General features: G+C 43.5%; 1 protein-coding gene across 1 annotated transcript in view; it reads right to left on the bottom strand.

The window, feature by feature from the left end:
• FGD3 (FYVE, RhoGEF and PH domain containing 3) overlaps positions 1-7,566 on the bottom strand; it is a 186,819-nt gene extending 179,253 nt beyond the window's left edge. The window contains exon 1 of the mRNA XM_018567127.1: positions 7,361-7,566. Coding sequence (XP_018422629.1) covers positions 7,361-7,409 — 49 coding nt within the window. The 5' untranslated portion in view covers positions 7,410-7,566. The remainder of the gene's footprint in view (positions 1-7,360) is intronic.
• Positions 7,567-22,545: the final 14,979 nt, after the last annotated feature.

Here is a 22,545-nt window from a genome sequence, read left to right as displayed (position 1 = left end):
CAAGCTGAGAGAGTTGGAGCTGTTTGGAAACATGATGACTAAGTGCTTTGGTAAAGATGTAAAGAAATACTGTGCTGTGCCATGTATATTTGTTTGATCTGGATTCCTTAAAAAAAAAAAAAAAAAAGTTGGAGTTTAATACTGCTTTAAGTATGTAAATATTTCTATTTAAATAACAGAAATTTGGTATTGTACTGAAAGAATAACCCAGAGCAGTGAATGTTGTTTTATACGTAAATAAGAAACATTTACAGCATTGAAAACGGTTGCTATTTCTATATGCTATTTTCTTTTCTATCAGCCACAATTAATATTTCACATCTGCATATTACGCTTTTCCATACCCACTTTAGCATGTTTTAAATTACTGCTGACATGTTTTGCCTGTAATTAGCCGTCTGGCAACTAGACTTGTAATCTCCGATCATTACAGTTCTACACAAGAATAGCTGTTTGTGCACAAAATCTAATCACACCCCGTAGTACGCCATTAAATTGATGTTGCGGAATAGCTTGTCTGCGGAAAGGAACCCAAACAAAACGCACAGTCACAGCAAGGGAGGGGGCTAAACTCTGCTCATACAGAGGAGAACATGAAAAAGGCTGATTTATAAGAAGTAGTGAAAATGGTGCTCATAAAAGGTTTATTTGTTTTTCCTTTAGTGTCCCTATGTATTGCCCAGTACCAGAGAACATTTTTATTTTGGTATGCAGACTGCAGAGAAAGGTTATATCCTTTGTCAGGTTTTTATTGCTCCATTTGTGCTTGGGAGAATGTCCCTGACTTCCTGTCAGAACAGGAAGTAAAAGAGAAATCTCTCTCTAAACATTTTTATTAGAGGGAAGAGTTTTGAAAGTAAAGTCGGAGTAAACTCTGAACAAATTCGAAATTTGTTCGGCTTTCTAATAGTGGATGGGGTCAAAGCGATGATCAATTTCAAATGCAGTGACAACGATAAAGTGGAAGGAGCATGTTGGAAACATTCTCGATTAAATGAAATTCTAACAGTGAATGTGGTTTCTGTTCGGCAAACTCCATTCATTCCAAAATCGAATGTTAAATCTAAATTTCGAACAGCATTCTTCAAGTCTCCAATGGCATTATCAAATGTTTCGGCGCTCCTTATTGTACGAACGTTCGTTGGAAAATCTACCACTGTATACCCTGCTTTAGACAACATTTTCATTGCCGTCTCTGCTTTCCTTTCCTGGTGATGCCTATGAACCCCATTTGTTGATCTCGTGCCCCAGGAGGAGGAGGAAGTGAGGGGAAATCTCTCCAAAAAGGGTGTCACACAAAGGAATACAACCCTAAAAAAAGTGTTAAAAGGAGTTGTAAAGTCCCAGTATATCCTCTCCTGGTATAACATCAGCATTGTAATAGGAATACAGACTAGAGTTGGTTTTGATAATACAATCAAAGCTTACTTGAAAAAATCAATTTTATGTAGTGAGTGCTGCCTTCCATCTGCCCATCACTTTCACCAACGTCCTGGATCCCCAGTGTGCTGCTTTCCCTGCGGCTTGATGTGATGCAATCTTGATTTCTCAATACCACATATCCCATCATGCATTGCTTCCAGCAAGCAATGGAAATGTTACATTGTTCAGACATTGAGTTGTAGTTCAGAGGGCATGTTTGTAAAAGTTGTGACATTGTGTCAGTGCATTGAGGAAGTAATCTAGGATTCCTTCTAGATTGATACGGAGTGGGATAGAACTTATGAAAATTCAATATAGAAATACACATTTCTCGTTTTTGACCATAGATACCTTTTAACTCTTCCCCGCTCTATCCAAAACTAAAAAAAAAAAAAAAAAAAAGAGAAAAGAAAAAAAGCCTACTTCCACCTGTACTTTGTAAATGTACAGATTCACTGCGCCCAAAGGATATTTCAGTGACAAGTGAGGTCTGACAAATTGAAGCACCCCACTAATTTACTATATCTTTGGAGCAGCAATAATGCCTGTACAATATGCATTATCAAGGTTGTGTGCAATCTCCATTGGGAGAGAATGTAACAACACAGGAGAACAGTTGGGAGACAGGGACAGAGTGTCGTCACCCTATAACAAGAGGTGCCTGAACAAGGACCCTCATGGCAGGACCAGCAGGTATTATGTTAATGAAAGCTGAAGATTTAAAAATATTTCTTAAAAGGCTTTTGAAATTGCATTACCATGTTGAAAATATCACATTTTAGGGATTGGGTTTACATATCCTTTAAAATATCTGCCAATTTTGTAAAATCATTTACTTCCATTGCTGATAGGTGTCTCGGTTGCAGTTAATCCATATCAGATGGGTGAATCTGCTGCTAAAGACTCTTTGCTGGTGGGAGAACACTAAAAGCACTCCTTTACCCTTATCTTTAAAATGACAACAAACACACCTTAAGGCCTGGCTCACACCTGTACGTTTTGTAGCGCGTTCAACGCTTTACAAAACGCTCAAACATTAAAATCCCATTGTTTTCTATGGGTATGGTTCACACCTTTCCGTATTTCAGCCCGTCTGAACGCGCTACAAAACGGCCTACGCCTGAAAAGGTACATGAGCTTCTTTGCGGTGTTTTTGTCTCGCGTTTCCATTGGGATACAGCCAAGTAGCCCTCGGAAACGCGCGTCACGAAACGCGCGACAAATGCGCATATTCGATACGCCTAGGGCTCTGTTCACACCTAGGCGTATCGAGTATGCGCGTTTTTACCGCGATTCGCGGTAAAAAAAAAACACGTGACAAACGCGCGTTTCCGAGGGCTACTTGGCTGTATCCCAATGGAAACGCGAGACAAAAACACCGCAAAGAAGCTCATGTACCTTTTCAGGCATAGGCCGTTTTGTAGCGCGTTCAGACGGGCTGAAATACGGCAAAGTGTGAACCATACCCATAGAAAACAATGGGATTTTAATGTTTGAGCGTTTTGTAGAGCGTTCGTAGAGCGTTGAACGCGCTACAAAACGTACAGGTGTGAACCAGGCCTTAGTGTGAACAGAGCCTTAGAAATGTTTAGTAATGACAATCTATAAACAGAGCAGGCTCCAGCATCTGCCCATCTACTAGCCTGGAGAAGGGAAGAGGGAAGACGGGAGAAAGGAAGAAAGAGGAGGTGAGTGTCTTGCTTGCTGTGTCTGTGTGTTTGTGGAGACACACACAGCTTACTAACACACACACACACACACACACACAAGGGCGGCTCCTTATGACCCTGTAAGGGAAAGGAGTCACCCTAAAATAGGATATCAGCACCAGCACTGAAGGGGCCAGATGATTTTGCCGGAAGCTTAAAAACTTTTAAACAAGGAGCAGCACGCATTGTAAGTGATTTCATCAGCACTTGAATAGCTTAAAAAAACCTTTTAACTTTAAAATCACTTTAAGGGCCCATTCACACCAGCAGTCATGTTGCACTGCGTGGCTGCTGGTGCGGGTGTGCCTGGCACAGTGTTAATGCGCCGATTGCAGTGCATCACAATGTCACAAGTTACATTTCGTTATGTTCTATGGACACAGTGTGGTGCGATATGTTTGTATCATTGTGCTGCACTGAAAAAAGTATTACATGCCGTGCTTTCTTCATGAGTGGCAAAATATGCTCAGCAAAGCTCCAACACATTGGGTGTGAATTGGCCCTAAATGTAGGTCAACAAAATCCCGTTGACCTTTATGCTAAGGGATCCTGAATCCTGCCCCCAGCACAATTTTGCTTTAAGGTGCATTATCAGGACAAAAAAAAAAAATGCATGAAATGCACATTACTTCAGGGCTACAAGAAGAGTTTTAGTTCATTCCAGCCCTAGAAGACTAGTGCAAGCTCAAGCACATGCAAATACCTTGCCTCATGGTCCTGTGCATAGGATCACAGCCAGGTGTGCGTTAGCGTACAGGCACATGATAATGCACACTAAGCGGCATGTTCATGCATTCAAACGCATGTGATCCCACTGCCTCTTTGTGATGTGTATCTGCGGGGCAACAAATGACCCTGCTAAAACTGATTGGCATTGGAGAGGTGTACGTTAGTCAGTTCACACCAAGCTCCCGTACATCACTAATGCTTTCTGCCAGCGCCTTTGTCTGCTGATTTGGTAACTTGGTGACTAGTTGTTGCTGACCTCTGACTGGTATATCGATGCTGCACCTTGCTGCCCTGCTGTCCCACCTCCAGGGGCAATGAAGTCATCCTGGTTTCTGCTCAGTGATCTACAGTAATCCTGGTCCGCAAGCCTGATGACTGGTTCTGCCTACAACTTCATCCCTCATGCAAGCACTCTGTGTCCTCACCTCTGGTCACCACTTTCAGGGGTGTGGGACAGGAGGTGCAATAGAAGCCCCCTCATCAGCATGGTTCACACCCAAAAATCTAACAAGTGCATTCAAACTGCATGTAGAATACATGTGAAAAAAAAGCACATGACATGCCCTCTCCTTTGCCTCCTATAACACGTTGCCTGTCCTTAAGTGACCTATAGTGCCTATACCAGTCAGAGGTCAGTGCACTCTCTAGGTGTGTTGGGGTGCTATTGAAATTGAATGGCATTGCATCGTGTATTGTACCATGCAGTAACAGGCAATGACACATGCGTTATACCCCCACATTACTGCAACACACAGGTGTGAATCTAGTCTAATAGGAAATATTTCAGGGTACAGTTAACAGACACCAACATCCAGGGGCAAATCTTCCCAACATAAACGTGCACAAAAACTATTTCCCAGCAGAAAACCACCTACAGTCAGGGCCCACACTTGTGCAAGCACACAATTGCACGCTAAAGTAAGCTACCGCATTTCACTGCATGGGTGCATCTGTCGGCACTCCTCCGCCCACCGTCCCTTGATCAAAGGAGCTGGTCGGAAAATCCTTGCACGAATGGAGCTAGGAGCAAATCAGCTGCAGCCTCCATTCGGGTATTCTGACATCAGCTGCGGCCACTGCAGGAAATTCTGTAAACAATGCTTGTCTGCGTTGTTGGAAAAAAAGAATTTTCAGCCCGTGGGTTGAACAGAAAAAACAAAAAAATAGAACCATGTATACCTGACTATAGTGCAATGGCGCGCCATGTATATGCCATGGGGTATTTTGCCATTCATTTTTAATAGCACACCAATGAGTATATGCAGGCAAAGCAAACGTACCTGCCCCTTTAGCGCACCTGAACACACATAAAGCACGCACGATTTGTCTTGCGATGTGCTGGATAAAAATCAAGGAGGTATGCTTCAAAATGTATTGGCGCGCTTAACGTAATACATGTTGGTGCACCAAAAAATGCACGCACAAGTGTGGCTGGGCACTAAGACTACATTAGCTTATAGGGCTGCCGGTACCCCCCAGCCAAATCAATCGATTCAGTCATCTCTACACAGAATGCACTTATCCATTAAAGGGTTAAACTACACACTGCCCAATTATCTACGTTCCATGCTAGCTCTGTGATCTCCTCGTTTTAAGCGGTCAATGATTTCAAACGGCGTAACTGGCAGCTGCGCTGGTGGCCGCGTTCCAGCCATAAGTGGGTTAATGTAGACTACACAAAAGATTTCATTTGCAAAGTCTGGACCTTTGTCAGCTTTATATATAGCTAATAAGAACTGTTTAAGCCTCTTTGGGGGGAAAGGAAAAAAAAAACTGCCATCCTAGCGGCTGCAGTCTGGACTATTGAAAGCAGACACTAAGTAGAGACAATATAGTCTTTATATTACGAGAGAGGAATTTGTCAGCCAGATCCCTATACCAAGTCATATGTCCCGGACGTTGCTCTCAGCGCTTCAGCATAGAGCAAGAGCACAGTTTCTGCTTCTGAGGAGACTTCACCCCAAGCCTTAAAGAGCAACTCTACCCAAAACGGATAGCTCCCATGCTGGTAGATGCTGGAGAATTGGAATCACATCTGTAGGGGACTCTGGAGGTAAGCTTGGGTAGCCTGGTCAGCCATCACATCATGGATACAAACAGTAGTAAGAGTGAAATTCTGTATGCTGAAACAAGAGAAGTGAGACTCCAGGGTGGGGGTAACAGACACGCATGTTTTGCTACTGCGGTGAAATGTAAACCCTAAACTGCACAGTTTAGTCAATGAGCTCACAGATATGGATGCTGCCTTCACTGGTTTGTGTTTTAAAAGGTACAAGGTCCAGGACGGTCATCTTGACACTGGCATTCCTAACTAGTGAGGTCACTGACTTGAACAAGCATGCACCCAGTGAAGACAAAAAAGTCTATACGCCTGTCTGGCATGCTTGCTCCAGGTCAGTAGCTTGCTACACAGTGAAGCCAGAATCAGTGATGAGCGTGGGCTTGGTGCAAACACACGTACGCCCAAACCCGTCACTTTTAACCCCTCCTGCCATCCCAATCAGTTTCGGAGAGGTGCATTTTTCACTCTGCATCTATGCATCACAAAGGTGCAGAGAATGCCCCCAGAAAAGGGGGAGTGTCACAGTTTTGAGTGAGCTTGACACATCTCTAGCCAGGATTAAGATAACTCCTGAGCCTGTCCCTTTAAGAGCAATGGCAGCATCCATATTTCTAACCTGATGGTTCCACTTTAAGCCTGATCTTAGATAAGCTAAACGATGGCAGTGATCAGCCATAGACTCATTTAATCATGCACAGCATCCTCTTTCTTATGATCACAGACAATGGCAGACTGTGCAGCTGCAAAAGGGCCCTCTAGCAATAGGTGGCCCATTTACCCTATTTGTGGGCCAGGTGGATCCGGGGGTCCTGGAGATGTTTTCTGTCTCACCCCAGTTGCATATTAGGCCATGGGAGAGTCAAGGTATCAACAAAGCTACACGTGTCCACCTTTCTATCTCTGCAGAGTGACTAGAAGCTTGCACATGGACAGTAGTTGAATGGGGCCCCAAAAATCCTTCTTGCCTAGGTGGTAGCATTTGCAGCAACATGCAGCGCCATTGTTGCAGACACGACTGATCTTGCACAACGTTATCAACGCACGACTTAAAATTCCACTACGATCGCCCGCTAAGCTTACGCCAAGCCGTGATTCGGCGCGCCAGACTTCGCCCATTACTAAAACATAACACTTTCGTTGTAAATGAGAGGATTTAGCATCAGGGCTTGTCAGCGGTAATCCAGCACTGGGCAATTGTCTTCCATCAGGCTTGGGACTTCCCTTGACGCAGACATCAAATTAACAAATAACAAAGCTGACTTAAACCGTGTGGTTTTTTTTTTCTTCCAGGGAATAAGCACTATCGCTGCTTTCCAGAAACAGCACCGGGGAGGGAAGAGGGCAGGTTAAACCTCACGCCGCAAAGCTGGGTTCCCAAAAGCAGCTTATAGGCATATAGGATTTATACAACAGGAAGCCACAAAGTTTACCAACTTACCATCTGCCCCCGGCTGAGTGCTGGATCTCTTCCCAGTCATCCTGTTCATAGTCCCCTGCCTTCCTCTGGAAGGATCCACCGCCTGGACTTCCACTTTGCTTCTCTGTCACTCCTTCCTGCAAACGAGAACGCAGAGCCTTAAAAAGAGGAATCGCTTGTGCTCAGGAGCATCGTCTCAGCTCAGAGGATGAGGCTGCTCGCAGCACTGTCTGCTGTGCTCTGTATCACCCATGCAAGTCTCCCAGGCATACACCAGCCCACACTTCAGCTGACCAATCACAAGTGGAGGGGAGGATTCTGGGAAACACTCCGGGCTGTCATCGTAGAGCTAAGCTGGGAAGATGTGTGCACATATGTAAGGGGATGTTATGAAAAGCCATGCTTATGTTTCATTGTATTTTGTCATTGTTTTGGAAAGGTCGCGCAATTGTATTATTTTAATCATAAAAATGTTACTGTGCATTATAAATAACATTTTAGGAAAACGCAGCGTGCTGCAATTAGATAACCAATCGTGATTCGAGATATGTCCCTGACGCTTCCGTGCAGACTAGAGCCCGTGACACACTGCATGCGAAGCTGTGTGGAGGAAATCAAAGTTGCGAGGCGCGGATGTTCGCATGCAGTCTGTGAGAGCAGCGTGGCCAGGTAAAAGACTGCATCTTCAACCAACAACTCAATGGACTTTGCACCCCGACGCACTGGTTTATTCGCACAAACTGATTGGCAGAAGATGACATTTTTTTATCTTGGCGCACTCAGCTATGCGAGCTCTCTCAAGCTGACGCGCCAGAGTGGAAATTACAAGACACACTGCACTCGAAGGTCCGCGTGCCTCTGCTCCACGCAGCTTTGCGTGCAGTATATCACGGGCTTCATCGACGGTAATGCATGGTAAGCATGTGTTCTTGCGATGCACCAAAACAAAAAATTGCACATCAAGTCGTGTACACAGTGCACCACGGCGCATATGCGTTTTGGTGCACCACAACAAACATGTGTACCGTCTGTGCATTGTATTGTGCTGCGTTGGGAAAAATGGTGCAGGTGCTTTCAAGCCTGCACTGAGAACCCATTTATATGGAAATATCTCAACACAACAATGGGGATTTATGAACACTGAAGCAGAGAAGATCTGGAGAAGTTGCTCATGGCAACCAATCAGCTTCTATATTGCATTTCCAAAGCTTAACTGAACAAACTGAAAAGAGAAGCCAATGGGGTGAATTTATTAACACTGGAGCAGACCAAATCTGGAGCAGTTGTCCATATTAACCAATCAGCTTCTATATTAATCTTGTTCAATAGTAGCTGATTGGTAGCCATGGGGAACTGCTCCAGATCCTGTCTGCTCCAGTTTTGATATACTCCCCCCAAAGTGTGGTAATGTGCATAGCAGTGAGGGAAATTTTCTATGACTAGAGCAGATAGAATCTGGAGAAGTTGCCCATGGCAACCAATCAGCTACTATCTTTCATTTCCAAAGCTTAACTGAACAAACTGAAGATAGAAGATGATTGGTTAATATGGGCAACTGCTCTGGATTCTGTCTTCTTCAGTTTTAATAAATTCACCCCAATAGGTGGAAATGATCAAAACTGGAGCATACAGAATTGAGAGCAGTTGTCCATGGCAACCAATCAGCTTCTCCCTTCAGTTTGTTCAGTCAAGCCATGAAACTAAACGAGAGAAGCTGATTGGTTGCCCTGGACAACTGCTCCAGATTCTTTCTGCTCTAGTTTTGATAAATTTAATTCAATGTGCATTATTGCGTGTGTGCTTACGAACCAAAATCATAGGTGTGCGCACAGGGTGTACCAGGTGTGCCTGGGCACACCCTAATCGCCCCAAGTGCAACACTGAAACTGCAATAGCCGGTGCTGTGTTTTTAGTCACTGAGCTGGTGGAAAGATCACAAAGATCTCTCTGTGACCGGCTCAGTGATACAGAGCGCAGCAGCACTTGACACTTACATTCCTCACATAACAGCCGCAGTCCTCGGTGCCTGGGGAGCTGCGAGGGAGCGTGGCTGCGGCTTCACTTCCAATCAGGAAGCCGGGCAGGTGGTCACATACCAGGCTCCCTGTTTCATTACTGCACCCCTGTTGGAAGAGGTAAGGGATAGTTGAAGAGATGGGAATCCAGGATATGTATGTATGTACTGTATATGTATGTGTATGTATAATACTGTATATTAATAATTGCCACTTTTTAATATAACACTTATTTCTCTTTTCCCTTCATAATCACTTTTTTTGTCATCCCTTGTTCCATATCAGCAGCGCTGATTATCTGCAACCTCTTTGCATCTGATCCTTGTCTACATGCACTTGCTTCGGTGACACCTGGACACAGTTGTCACAGGAAGTGCCTGCACAAGGACATTTAGGGCAGGATCACCAGGTATTATTTTAATGAATGCTGCAAAATAAGGGCCCAATTGCACAATACACCTTGTGTGTGGGACCTGAGCTAGCTGTGTTGCGTTGCCATTCATTTAAATATAGCACCAAAGCATCTACCCGAGGGAAAAAAGTAGTCCATGTACAATTTATTTCACTGCAACACACAGTATTGTGGTACCACGCGCTGTGCTGCAACACATTGCTGCTGGTAAGTGCGTTGGGGTGCCATTCAAATGAATGGAAAAGCAAGGCACCTAGCACATAGTACCGCACGCTAGGTGCATGGTGCTGCAGCATGCACTAGACACACAGTAACAGGCGATTAGCACAATGCTCAGGTGTAAATGGGCCCTTATAATCGTTGACTTCAATTGCTAACGATTGGTGCACCTCAGTCGCTGTTATGTCAGACGGGTGATTCTGCTGCTAGTGACACATTGCTCGTGGAAAAATCACTTAATTTAGGCAGTAACGGAGTCGCTCCCTGGCTGTCCCGGAACATTACGTAATGCGTCTTACATATATGATTTTACGTAGGATCTTCTTGGCACCAAGATCCTTCATAAAATCTTGTTTGTATGCATGTCATGTATGGGCATGGGCTACTGATTACATGGGTAAAGCGTATACAGCTAAGGTGTCCTATTTGTTGCTAGGATGCCAGGCAGCAAGGAGCCACCTGCGTTTTAGCAACAAAGAACTCTAGGCATCCTAGCAACAGATCTCAGGTGGCTCGAGCTGCCTGTACCCTAGCAACAGATCTTAGGTGGCTCGAGCTGCCTGTACCCTAGCAACAGATCTCGGGTGGCTCGAGCTGCCTGTACCCTAGCAACAGATCTTAGGTGGCTCGAGCTGCCTGTACCCTAGCAACAGATCTTAGCTGGCTCGAGCTGCCTGTACCCTAGCAATGGATCTTAGGTGGCTGGAGCCGCCTGCATCCTAGCAACAAGCACTAGGTGGCTCAAGCTGCCTGCATCCTGGCAACAGATGCTAGTTCGCTCGAGCTGGCTGCAGCCTAGCAGCAAAGGATGTTAGGCATATCTAATAGAGGGAGACTCCCTGAACATCAGGGAGACTTGAGATCCCTGCAGTAGAAGTCACATATGCCCTGGCAACGAAGTACGCTAGTTAGCTCCTGCTGCCTTGAGTCCCTCGTTGCTAGGGCGCCTGTGGCTCAAACAGAGTGTATTTATGCTGTACACATGTAATTGTTAGCACAAATGTTTTCATTCACTTTTAGAGACAGAACTTCTAGGGACAGAACTTCTAGGGACAGAACTTGCAGAGACAGAATTTCCAGGGACAGATCTTCCAGAGACAGAATACCAGAGCACAGAGCTAACACCAGTCTTGCACAATTGGTAACATTGTGTAACATCACTGCAAAGTCCCAAACAGCTATGGAATTTCCATTTACAATACACCTGTCATGGGAGGGGGCTTCCATTAATCGAGATATATAGCATTTTCAGTAGGAGGACAATCCTTAAGTCCCCAGTCACATCTAGACATTCTGAGAACGCACGCCAAACTCAGGGAAAAATCCCGCACTTTGACACACATTCACAGAATGCATCAAAGATGTGCCACTTGCTTGTGGTACCATTACAAGTTAAAGGCACCCAAATGCGGCGGGGCAAACACGGAGTCTGTAGCAGAATTTGCTACATGACCTATTTTCCCACATATGTCGTGTGTGCAGGAACCCATTTAAATCAACTGGCGACACACAGCAAATGTGGGACGAGGATTCCGGTTAAATCTGGCCCTGGCAACAGACCAAATACTTGACCAGCCACCCCCCAGATAGGTAAGTATCCCATTTCTTCTTTTACAAGGCGCAACATTCTCTCTTTTTTACCTTGTAACAGGGTCTCTTTAGGTTAATATTTGTGTATAGGTCCGTTTAGCATGCATGTCAGGGTCTAAAAAATAGATAGAAATAGAAATACTTTGAATATTAGTAAATAATTACACAGGGAAAAGGAAATAACTTGCTATTAGTATTGAGTGGTCTGTAATAATGACAGTGCAAATGTTATACCAGAATTTATCTTTTTACCTTACATTGTTGAAATTCCAAACAATCCTACCTATTGCACAATTTCCAGTAAAATACATTACACAGATATAACACTCCTTCTCCGTGTTCATAATGACTGGGGGGAGTAAATATCATTGTACTGGGGCCCTGAGGTCACGGGGCCCCAGCGTGCCTTCTTAATATTTACCATTTATTTGATTGCACAGGATAGAGCAGATTTCCTCCGGCCTTCATAAACTTGTTGTTCTGCCTTTACTAGAACTATTTTTAAAGCGGACCTTTACCCATATCTTTAAAATGACAACAAATACACCTTTTAGAAATGTTTAGTAATGACAATCTACAAACAGATACTTATAGATAATTGCCAACTTTTTATTCTATACATACTGTGGCATTGCATGGCAATGCCACGGAGTATGCTGGCAACACAATCACCCAGGACTCTCAGCCAGAGGGTCTGAGAGGTTCCAGAATTTAGATTGTTTTGCAGGGAAGAAGCTGACCTTTCAGTTTCTTCCGGTTTTTCCGGATTATTGCTGGGATCTGGATCTCTGGAGATTTCTTAAGGTGCTCATACACCTGCCGATTATTGTACGATAATCGCGTGTGATCCCGCGATCGTATGATAATCGGCAGGTGTATGGGCAGCGTGCGACCGCATCTACTGTATGGTCGCACGACTTTTGTCTTCCTAGCACGCTGGAAAACCCGCCGAAAACCATACGGTTGGTAACGTGCTTGGAAGACGAAAGCTGCACGGGCCGGTGTGCGCAAGCGCACACTGCCCACTCAGCATTGCAATCATCAGCAAGGTTCAGCATGGGTATGGTTCACACCTTGCCGTATTTCAGCCCGTCTGAACGCGCTACAAAGCGGCCTACGCCTGAAAAAGTACATGAGCTTCTTTGCGGCGTTTTTCCTGCGCGTTTCCATTGGGATACAGCCAAGTAGCCCTCGAAAACGCGCATTTGTCGCGCGTTTTTTTTACAGCGAATCGCAGTAAAAACTCGTGTCATGAAACGCGCGACAAATGCGCATATTCGATACGCCTAGGTGTGAACCGGAGCCCTCTGTTGTTCACACCCGGTGCGACCGCTCCACCTGAGCTTACACAGGATTTCAACTTTATTGGAGGAGACCTAACAGCAAAGATTGTAATCCCTTCACCTCGGAGAAGCAAGCGGGTTCTGTAGCCTGAGGCTTTCACCAAACGGGAGAAGAGGACATACATCTTCGGCCTCCATTGGATAAGAATAAAGGCTTTCGACCATCAGGGATCTGGTGAGTGCATTCCCTATAGGGGATCTGCCTGCTTTTTCCTTCTTTCGGTTTTTTCGTTGGACACTTCACAATATTGGACATTTCTTTTGATTTTGATTTTTATTCTCATTCTTCTGGGCTTTTTTGTTTTGAAGATCGGAGAGCTTTAAGAACTTTAAGTGCATTTTTTAAATATTATAAGCGCATATTTCTACTTATTTTTGAAAGAAAACAACACAGACTGTTTTATAATGTGATATTTTATTTTTCACATATATGACACATGTTTATTTATTTATTATTTTTTCACATATATGACACATGTTCTTTGAAGATTTTTATTTATTTATTTAATAAGGTTAATAAGGTTCATGTATGACACGCTTTTTATGACACCTGTTGACACATTTTATAACGTACTATAAGTTTTTACACAAATATTTAGTATATATACACTTTTTCATGATTGCTACCGTTATCTAATTTCCTGAAGGGCATTTAGCGCTGTACACTTCGTTACACCATAGGTGTGAACAGAGCCTTGGGGGTTGATTTACTAACCTTTTAAACACACCACGAACGTGTATACACCTCTGTAGTGTGTTCCCTCCCAGCATGATCTATGGGAGGAATCGAAACACCTTTGTAGTGTGTACACACCCAGCAGGTGTGTTGTGGAAAGCCCTGCAATGAATTGCAAGGTAATGTGGTGTAAATTAGCTCTATGTTATGTTGCTTGCGTTGATGAATGCAGGAATGTAAATGCATGAGCTAACCATTTTTGTCTAAACTGTGAAGCAGCATTATATATGCATCATTTTTCCATATATGGCATTAGTGGAAATATGCTTTTAGAGACTTTTTGGTTGATAAATACGTTTTGCTATGTGAAAATCACACACACCTGTTGTGTGTGTGTGTTTAGGTTAGTAAATCACCCCCTTAAAGTTCTGGGTGGAATGAAAACACTAGTCCTGAGGTGTTGCCAGTGATCAGGTGGCTGAGAGCAGCCTCATTATGAGCCCAGACCAGAGCTCAAGGGAGGAGTTTGTGTGGTGTGGGCTAGAAGCACATGAGTGCTCCTGCTGGGAAGAGGGACAGGCTGGGTCCAGGAGTCAGGAGGACTCCACCCAGAGTGGAGCCAGGTGGCTGTGTGTGTCCCGGAGGCACCTGGGAATCAGCCAAGGAGCCTGTGACACACAAGGGATGTGTGGAAGAGTCAAATGGAGTATATGTGACAATCTTGAGTTGGTGAGACATTGTTCTATTGTCTACTTGCTGAAAGATAAGCAGATTGCATGTTGTTTTGCTGAAGAAAGCTGTGTTTCTGTTACAAGAGAAATAAAAGACTGTCCTTTTTATGTCAAAACGGCTTCAAGACTGTTCCTTAGTGCTCACCATATGTGCTATATTCCCCAAACATCTCACACCTTCAGGCCCCCAGCGGCCTCAAAACGATTCTTTTTATGGATGATGAATAAATGTCCTACCTTTACCTTTCAGTATGGTGTGCCAGCGATGGTACATGATCCCTGATATCTGCAGTAATGGCATCATCCATCATTTCACCATAGCACCCACTGGATATGGATTATTTCTGTATGGGGTGTGCTGGATTTGTTGAATCTGGCTCTACCCTGGTACCTCTGTGTAACTCCCATCCATGGCCAGATTTCCTCACTTATGTCTGGCAAGAATAAAATGTTACTCATATGGCACCTCCACCACCTGCTGCCCTTGGCACTGCCATTAATCATGGTTACCTCTACACCATTCAGACCACTGAACGCTGACATCTTCTTGGTTGCTGCACTTTGCACGCTCTCATGCTCTCTGCTCCCACTGTATAAGTCCGGCGTTGTTTGCTGTTTCATGGCTGGGCTACATCATTATTACTTTTACAATGATGGAGCCACAGTGAAGATATTGCGATCATTAAAGGTGTCACCTCCCGTCTTTGGGGTGGGATAATAATTCACACTCAATGGCATTATATTTCTTGGAAATGTCCGGTGACATCCTAATAAGCACCTAGTGGGAAATACGCTGTTTAACTTTACCAGGGAGAGATCTCAAGTTCCTGCACAAACATGGATGATGATGATGCGTCTTGTGACCAGAGACAGCTGCTGCAAATCATGTCAATTCTATAGAATGTGTGTGTGTGTGAAGTGCACAGCTGTGACGAGACATGACCACATCTCTCCACAAATGGCCCTTCATGTATGGAATTAAAGCTGACCTAACATCAGATCAAATGTAAAGTGCATGCATTGGGAGTAACGTGTACCTATAACACCTACAGGTATTTATCACACAGCACTTCTCCTGACAATGTCTTTATCTGCTTTTATCTCTAGAAGGAAACAACCATCTTTGTTCAAACATTAGTCAGGGTCAGCATCTACTTTCTGGACTCATGCTGGCTCAGAAAGGACAAACTCATGTACATTCTGGTTCATGTGCAGTTCTTGGCTGTGTTCTCTTGCAGCTATCGAGCTGAGCAGGGTGACAACGCTGCAACAAATGTAGTAAAAGCTGTTCAGTGTTGTCACCCTGCTGGAGGAAGTAGAATTGAACTGGCAAGATATTTTCCCAGTGCCAGCCGTGGAGTAGGAAGGAGCAGAAGGGGAGCACGGTAAGATGACCATTGGGGGATCAGAGGGGGTTTTTGGAAGAGACAAAATTGCCACTTTGCCCAGGCACTATCACTTTATCCAAATGCTGTAACTTTGCCCTAGGCACTGTCACTTTGCCGATATACTGTCACTTTGCTGAAATACTGTCGCTTTTCTCAGATAATGTCACTTTGCCCAGGCACCTTCACTTTTCACAGATACTGTCACTTTGCCCAGGCACCATCCCTTTGTCCAGACGCTGTCACTTTGCTTTTTATAAAGAGGTTGACACATTTTTTTATGGCTTCCTTTTATAGCAGATGTTTTCTGTTTGACAAATAGAACAGCTTTCTCTCGGATTATCTCCGGTATAAATTAGACACACCACATGCGTACTCGGTTTTTTTAGTGACAGTGACGTCATGTGTCTGCCAGGATGACCCTCATGTGCTCTTGGTCAGGATAAAAAGAAAACACAGCTTCTTTGTGCTACATTTCAAATTTGGGTTTAAAGTTGTGGAAAATTCCTTTTCTGACGTGGATTCAGACGGCACTTACAGAGCAAATCGACGGAAAATATGCTTCCAGGGGTTTTACTTTATTTATTATTGCTTGATTTTTTATTTTTTTAGACATTTTACCCATGCACAGTGTTGAAAACCAATTTGTAAGCGATCATTCTGTGCTGGTAATGTTGCTTCTGTTTTGAATATTTTGTTCATGGATTTGATGTTTTTATATCCTGGCTGTGCCCTATGTTTGTGATTATAATCTACCTGAAAGGAGAACTATGGGGTTAAGGCTTTTCCCATAGTTCTCCTAAGGGTAACGGGAGGACACAAACTATCCGCTGGCGGATCGGAGCGGGGAGGGGGGAATCCAGCCCCTTCCCTGTCACAGCAGATAGCCGTGACAGGATCAAGAGGTGAGCAAACCCGGTATGTGTTCGCTCACCTCCCGATCTACAGAGCTGACCTGTGACAGTCTCATTGTCACAGGTCGGCTAGAACTATGAGGTGAGTGAAAAGCACTCACCTCATAGTTCTCCTTTTTAATGAGACTTACGCCTTAAAAAGAAAAATCCCAGGCCGTATATAATGCTTTCCAACAATGGACAGCTTCTCCATAGGAATAAATTGAATTGTTACGTGCATGTACCGAAGAAAAGGGACAGGACAGGGGAGTGTGTAGCAGTAGATGTGCAGCTCCCAGTAAGACATACAACTTAGATCCACCATGAGCATGGACAGGGACATTTTATGGATAAGTGCACACTTAAGCGTCTCTGGGTGTTTTTGGTGCTTTTTTTTATGCACGCTTGTTCATTTGTTTTCTGTGCGACTTTGATGCAATTTCAGACATTTTTGTATAGGCCATTGGAAAGCAGGTTACTAGGAGAAGGAGATGGTTGTTAGGCACAAAAAACATGTCTTATAAGCTCCCATTATAATTTATGAAGCAACAAACGCGCAATCCTGCCTCAAGAAAGTTCTGTACTTTTGGTGCAACAAGCGACAGCACATCATTTAGATCTGAATGGGCCAGGGCCTCATACAATAAAATGAGGGATGTTCAGATACCAGTGCCGAATCCAGTGCCGATACTTGGCATTTTTATGAGAACTACCAGGGTTGCAGAGGTTGCAGCTCGGACCTAGCTCTGGCTCTCCACCACTGTCCCGAAATCATTCTGTCTTGGAGCTGGAAAAGTATCTGTACTTGTACTTGTACCGAGTACAGTACTTGGTATCTGAACATCCCTAAATAAAATAACATGGAAATCTTATTTTGAGCACTGACACACTTCTGGAAATGTGCAACAAATCACTCAGGTGAGAACAAGGCATAAGACATTGGGGAAATGCGTATAACTATACGAAAGTTTTGTTATCCTTCAATATATGTATTTTTTTCTGAAATATGTGTCACCTATGACATGCAAGTGCATCATTTTTGCCATTTTGCATACTAAATAATTGGTAAAATTGCACATTTCAGTACATTGACGCAGGAAAAATTGGGCACCAGGGAGAGCATTAGGACTAAAGGTATAAAAAGCTCAAACAAAAAAATAAATACAAAATAAGAACAAAGAACGAAACATAATGGTTCTGGGTTGAATTATAGTGTTCCCACATTTGCCTCAAATACCTCTGAACCCCCATCCACCAGACTTAGTTTTGATGAAAACACAGTAAACATTTTACATGGACTAGGATGTTATTTTGTTCTTGTTTGTTTTGTTATTTGTTTTGCTTTTTATTTTATCACAATAACCTCTCCTATTGCACATAGTCCTGAGTTCTAAGTTTCCCTTCGCTGTCCACTTCTACCACTTACAACAGGATTTCATCATTTCCTCAAATTATGTTGAGACCCCATTTGACAGAGTAACCACATTGAGGAACTGACCTCACTGTTTGGTATTCTGAGTTCGCCTGCTAAAGTATTTATAAAGCCAAAACAATTTTTTCCACTTTGGATAGAGTAGAGAAAGGTTAAAGGAGAATTATGGGGAGAGTGAAATACACTCATCCCCATAATTAGGGCTGACATGTGACACTGAAGCTGTCACGCGTCGGCTCTATTCATCGAGAACTGAGCTATAACATCGCTGGGTTCCGGATCTTCTCCCTGCATAGTGACTGTCAGTCACCGCTCCCCACAATGATTGCCCCCTCCCCTTTCTCTATTCCTACAGCGCTGACTGGAGGGACGGACGGGGGCAGGCAAAGCCAGCTGTTAACCAGGTAGCAGGGTGAATCCCAACAATATTGTCAGGATCTGTCCCGGCTGCAGCGCAGCTCTGCTATATGCTGAGTTTTGGGTCACAGGAGGACATTAGTTTAATCCTCCTGTGACTCTATAGAGAACTATAGCAAAAAAAGGTTGGGCCATAGTGCCCTTTTAAAACCATTGTCAGGCTTTTTGCCACCTGTGTACCATCGCGGAGGTTCCTCCTGACTTCGTGTCCTGTGGGCACAATAGAAAGTAAGAGGTGATCTCGGAAAATCCCTGCAGACTGTAGTCTCTGCAGCAAGTGTTCACAACTGCAAGATCTCCCATCAATATCTGTCCTGGTGACAGCTCAAAATTTGGAATTTCCCTTTCAGTGTCAGTGAAAGGGGTTACCACAACAAAGAGGACATTGCTCCCTAATGGGGATGCACATAGCAATTAAAACCTAAATGGGGTTCTAACCACACATCACTGTTTCCAAACTTTAATAATGGTATGGCTTTAGATACACTTTAAGGGCCCATTCACACCATATCTTGCATTGACACAGGTTTGCCATTGTTCTTAATGGTGCTTGTTCACATCTATGTGGTGCACTAATCAAAAATGTTTTTTTTTTTAACCTTTCATGTATATTATAAGCCGGCCTTTAATGGAAACGTTAGTACATGGGACAACATAACACTATAGCCCCCCCACCCCCGTCTGCTACTGTCACGTCACAATTTCAACTTCTTCTCTGCTATTAGTAATATACCTTTTCAGTTCCTAAAATCTTTAGCTGTTCCTTCCCTGTATGTGCACGCTTGTCACTGTCACCAACATCAACTGCCTCAAAAACGCAGCTCCCAAAATGTACTGTTCCTCTAGCCTAATAATTCAAATCACCATCATTGTAAGCTTCTGTCTCCTCTTCTGTCACAGCTCCATTTCCCATGAAAACTCCTGTGGTTCAGAACTTCAGGTCTCCTGCTTCTGTATCCTGCATGCATAGTTGCTAATGCAAACAGTCTAATATAGCCTCCAATTTTGTTTTTCACCTTTTGAGTCTTTAGCTTCAGCTTCATTAGCCACAAACAACCCACATGAGATGTAATTCCACAGCACATTAAGATATTAGTGGCTTCGGTTCTGTTTCCCACACTTCAAGCTACTACCAGTAAAATATCCATTTGAGAAGTTAAAAAGAAGCAAAATGTTTTCCTAAGAGATACTATGCAGCCTATGTCGCCTGTGCCAGCCGCTGGCCAGACTCCAGACTGGCCAGACGCTGGCCAGACTCCAGTGTCTACCTGCAGTGTCTCAAATGCTAGAAACTGCAATTACCCTATTTCCACCTGCTAGTGATATTGTGGTCTTTGGCCATCAGCATTTGATTCTGCTTGCCAACAGTGAGTGTCTCCTTAAAACCTGAACCTGGCTTCTGGAAGGCTTTATGAGCTCACCCTTCCATTAGTCAAGAGCCTAAGCATTCTGCAGGTTTTCCTATTCAGAACCGCAGTGTTGATTTGGCCTCCTCTTGCCCTGCCTTTCCTTTTTTTAGGCCATACCTGCCCAGACCTACTTGACCTTCTTCCTGTTACTCTTGATTTTTACCCTGCTCATGTTTTATACAGTTTATGCATAGTATTACCTTCTGGATTCGTATTTTAAGTTGCATTAAAGCTGACCTCCAAACATCTTTATACATTGTTAAGGGGGTAAAAAGTTACATCTGATTAGGTGTTACATGTGCACATCTCTTCTGTGTACTGTACCATTCATACATTTGTATGTGCTGAATACTAAAGCCAGAGCTGTACGCCCGGCTGCTGTCGCAATTGTGTCATTTATCCTCCCCTCCTCTCCCCATGGCCATTCACAGAACACCTTGTATTCTATGAAAGGTCTAAAAAAATATTTAACATGTAAAGATTTTATTAACCATTATTCTAGCCCTGAACACTCAAATCACGTTGGTTGTTCTTATTGATTGCAACAAGAAATACAAAATATTCTAGACACATACTAGTTGACTGGCACTCTCACCTTTTACTTCTCTTCAAATTGTTACAAGGACCTACCAAGGCTCCTCCTGTGGAGAGCTGCCTGAGGAACTTCAGACGCCACAGACACCTTTACACCAACACAGGATTTCTATTGCTGTCTGTCTCCTGTAAGGTAATTTACTCTCTCTATATATGTCCTAGTGACCGTTGTCTCCAGGACTAGAAGTGACGGAAAATCCAAACTTTTGAGATGTCACCAAAACAGGAAATGAAATCCTTCCATGGGGACACTTGTTCCGATGACACCTAAGAGGGCATTACATTGTAGAGACTTCCTCTCACTTCCAGTTGTGTCTACAGGACCGAAACTTGACAAGGTTTTAACCTACTCCATCTATAATAAAGAAAAAAAAAAGTTTTGACCTCAGATACACTAATTCAGTGTGCATCAACAAACAGAAGCCTCACCACAGTTACAAGAGTGGTGTTTGCAAGATACACCATTTGTTTATTGAGTAGGGCACAGTGGCAGGGTCTCTTGTCAAATCACCCACTGAGATTTCCCTTCCTCATGCCCCCATATTGCTCCCTTCACCTGTCAGAACCCTTTGAAATACCTAATACTTCTAGGTATGGAGGAGGATGCAACCTTCTCCCTTCCTCCCCAGATTCAGCGATCAGGTCTTAGTGGCCAATCACCAGGCCTGCCACTTGGGGTACAGGGGAAGATCATTGACCCTATTTAAGTTGGGACGCTTACACAGAGCTAACACATGATTTAGATTTAAGGCTCGGACAAACTGTGCAGAAAAAAAAACGGGTGAGGGGGTGTTCTATCAAGAGGACCTGTCAGTTGTCTCTAAATGGGCAAAGTTACAAAGTGCAGCTTTGCTGGAATAGGGATACCTTTTCATACATAGTTGGGATATATGAACATCAGGTTGAGAAAATATGCCTTGATGGCCCGAGTTGAACACTATGTAATTATATTTAATATTTATTCTAAGTCTTTTAACATCCAGCAAGTTTCAGGTTTTCCCAGAATTCTCTGCAGCCCCACTCTCATTAGCCGAAGATAGTTCCTGCACTGACAGGCTTGACCTCATTAATACTAGTTTACCTTTTCTGTATGCAGGCCTCCAGGGGTAATCCTGGTAAGGAGGTATAAGATCTTGTCAGCACTACATTTCCACTTTCAATTCTCCTGCGAGTCTCCCTAAATCCTTCTAGTAAACCTGCACTGTCAAGAAAGCCTATCCGCAGCATAGGAAGGAGAATATGAATTACCTAATAAGGAACCGGCAGACAAGAATAATGAGTTTAATTAACTTCTATTCTAAGAGATATGAGCTCTGTACAAGCTGTCAGTCGGCATGACCCATATACAGTACAGGAAGTTTAACACTGCAAAAATGATTGTGAATGTGTTAGGCAGATCCTCAGTTTTCACATTCAAATGTTTTCGGGAAAAACTGAATAGGTTTTGAAAAAGTGTTACACAGCAGAAAAGTGCACCTTGGAAAGTTTTACCATCTTGAGAAGATTGAAATGTTTGTATATAGTAAATAAGTGTTAAAAATGTGAAGTATATAAAGCTGCTGCAGAACTTTTGGGGCTTCGAAGTCAAACAGAAGTAAGACTTGCATATCAATTGTTTACCTACATAACTGGAAATATTAAGAGTGGAGTTCATCACACCTAAGCAGCTGATAATTGCCTAATTACATTTTAATGACTGACCTTTTTAGTTGAAGTATTATTTTATTAAGTTCAAGAAGCTATGGCACATATTTTGGAAGACCAAGTCAGCCCCTAGCTTCTTATTCGTCCTGGAAACTCTTAAACATAATATTATACCACCTGCCTATTATTAAGTAGGTCCCCCTTTTGCTGCCAAAACAGCCCTGACCCGCCAAAGCATGGACTCCTCTAGACCTCTGAAGGTATGCTGCTGTATCTGGCACCAAGCCATCAGTAGCAGATGCTTTAAGACCTGTTAATTGAAAGGTGGGGCCTCCATAGATCAAACTTTTTTCCCCAGCACATCCACAAGAGGCTCAATTGGATTGAGATCTGGAGAATTTGGAGGCCATGTCAACAACTCAAACTTGTTGTTGTGTTCCTCACAC

The sequence above is a fragment of the Nanorana parkeri genome, unplaced genomic scaffold (genome assembly GCF_000935625.1).
Source record: "Nanorana parkeri isolate BGI_ZX_2015 unplaced genomic scaffold, ASM93562v1 scaffold1011, whole genome shotgun sequence".
NCBI lineage: Eukaryota > Metazoa > Chordata > Amphibia > Anura > Dicroglossidae > Nanorana > Nanorana parkeri.
This window is presented reverse-complemented; position numbering and strand designations above follow the sequence as displayed.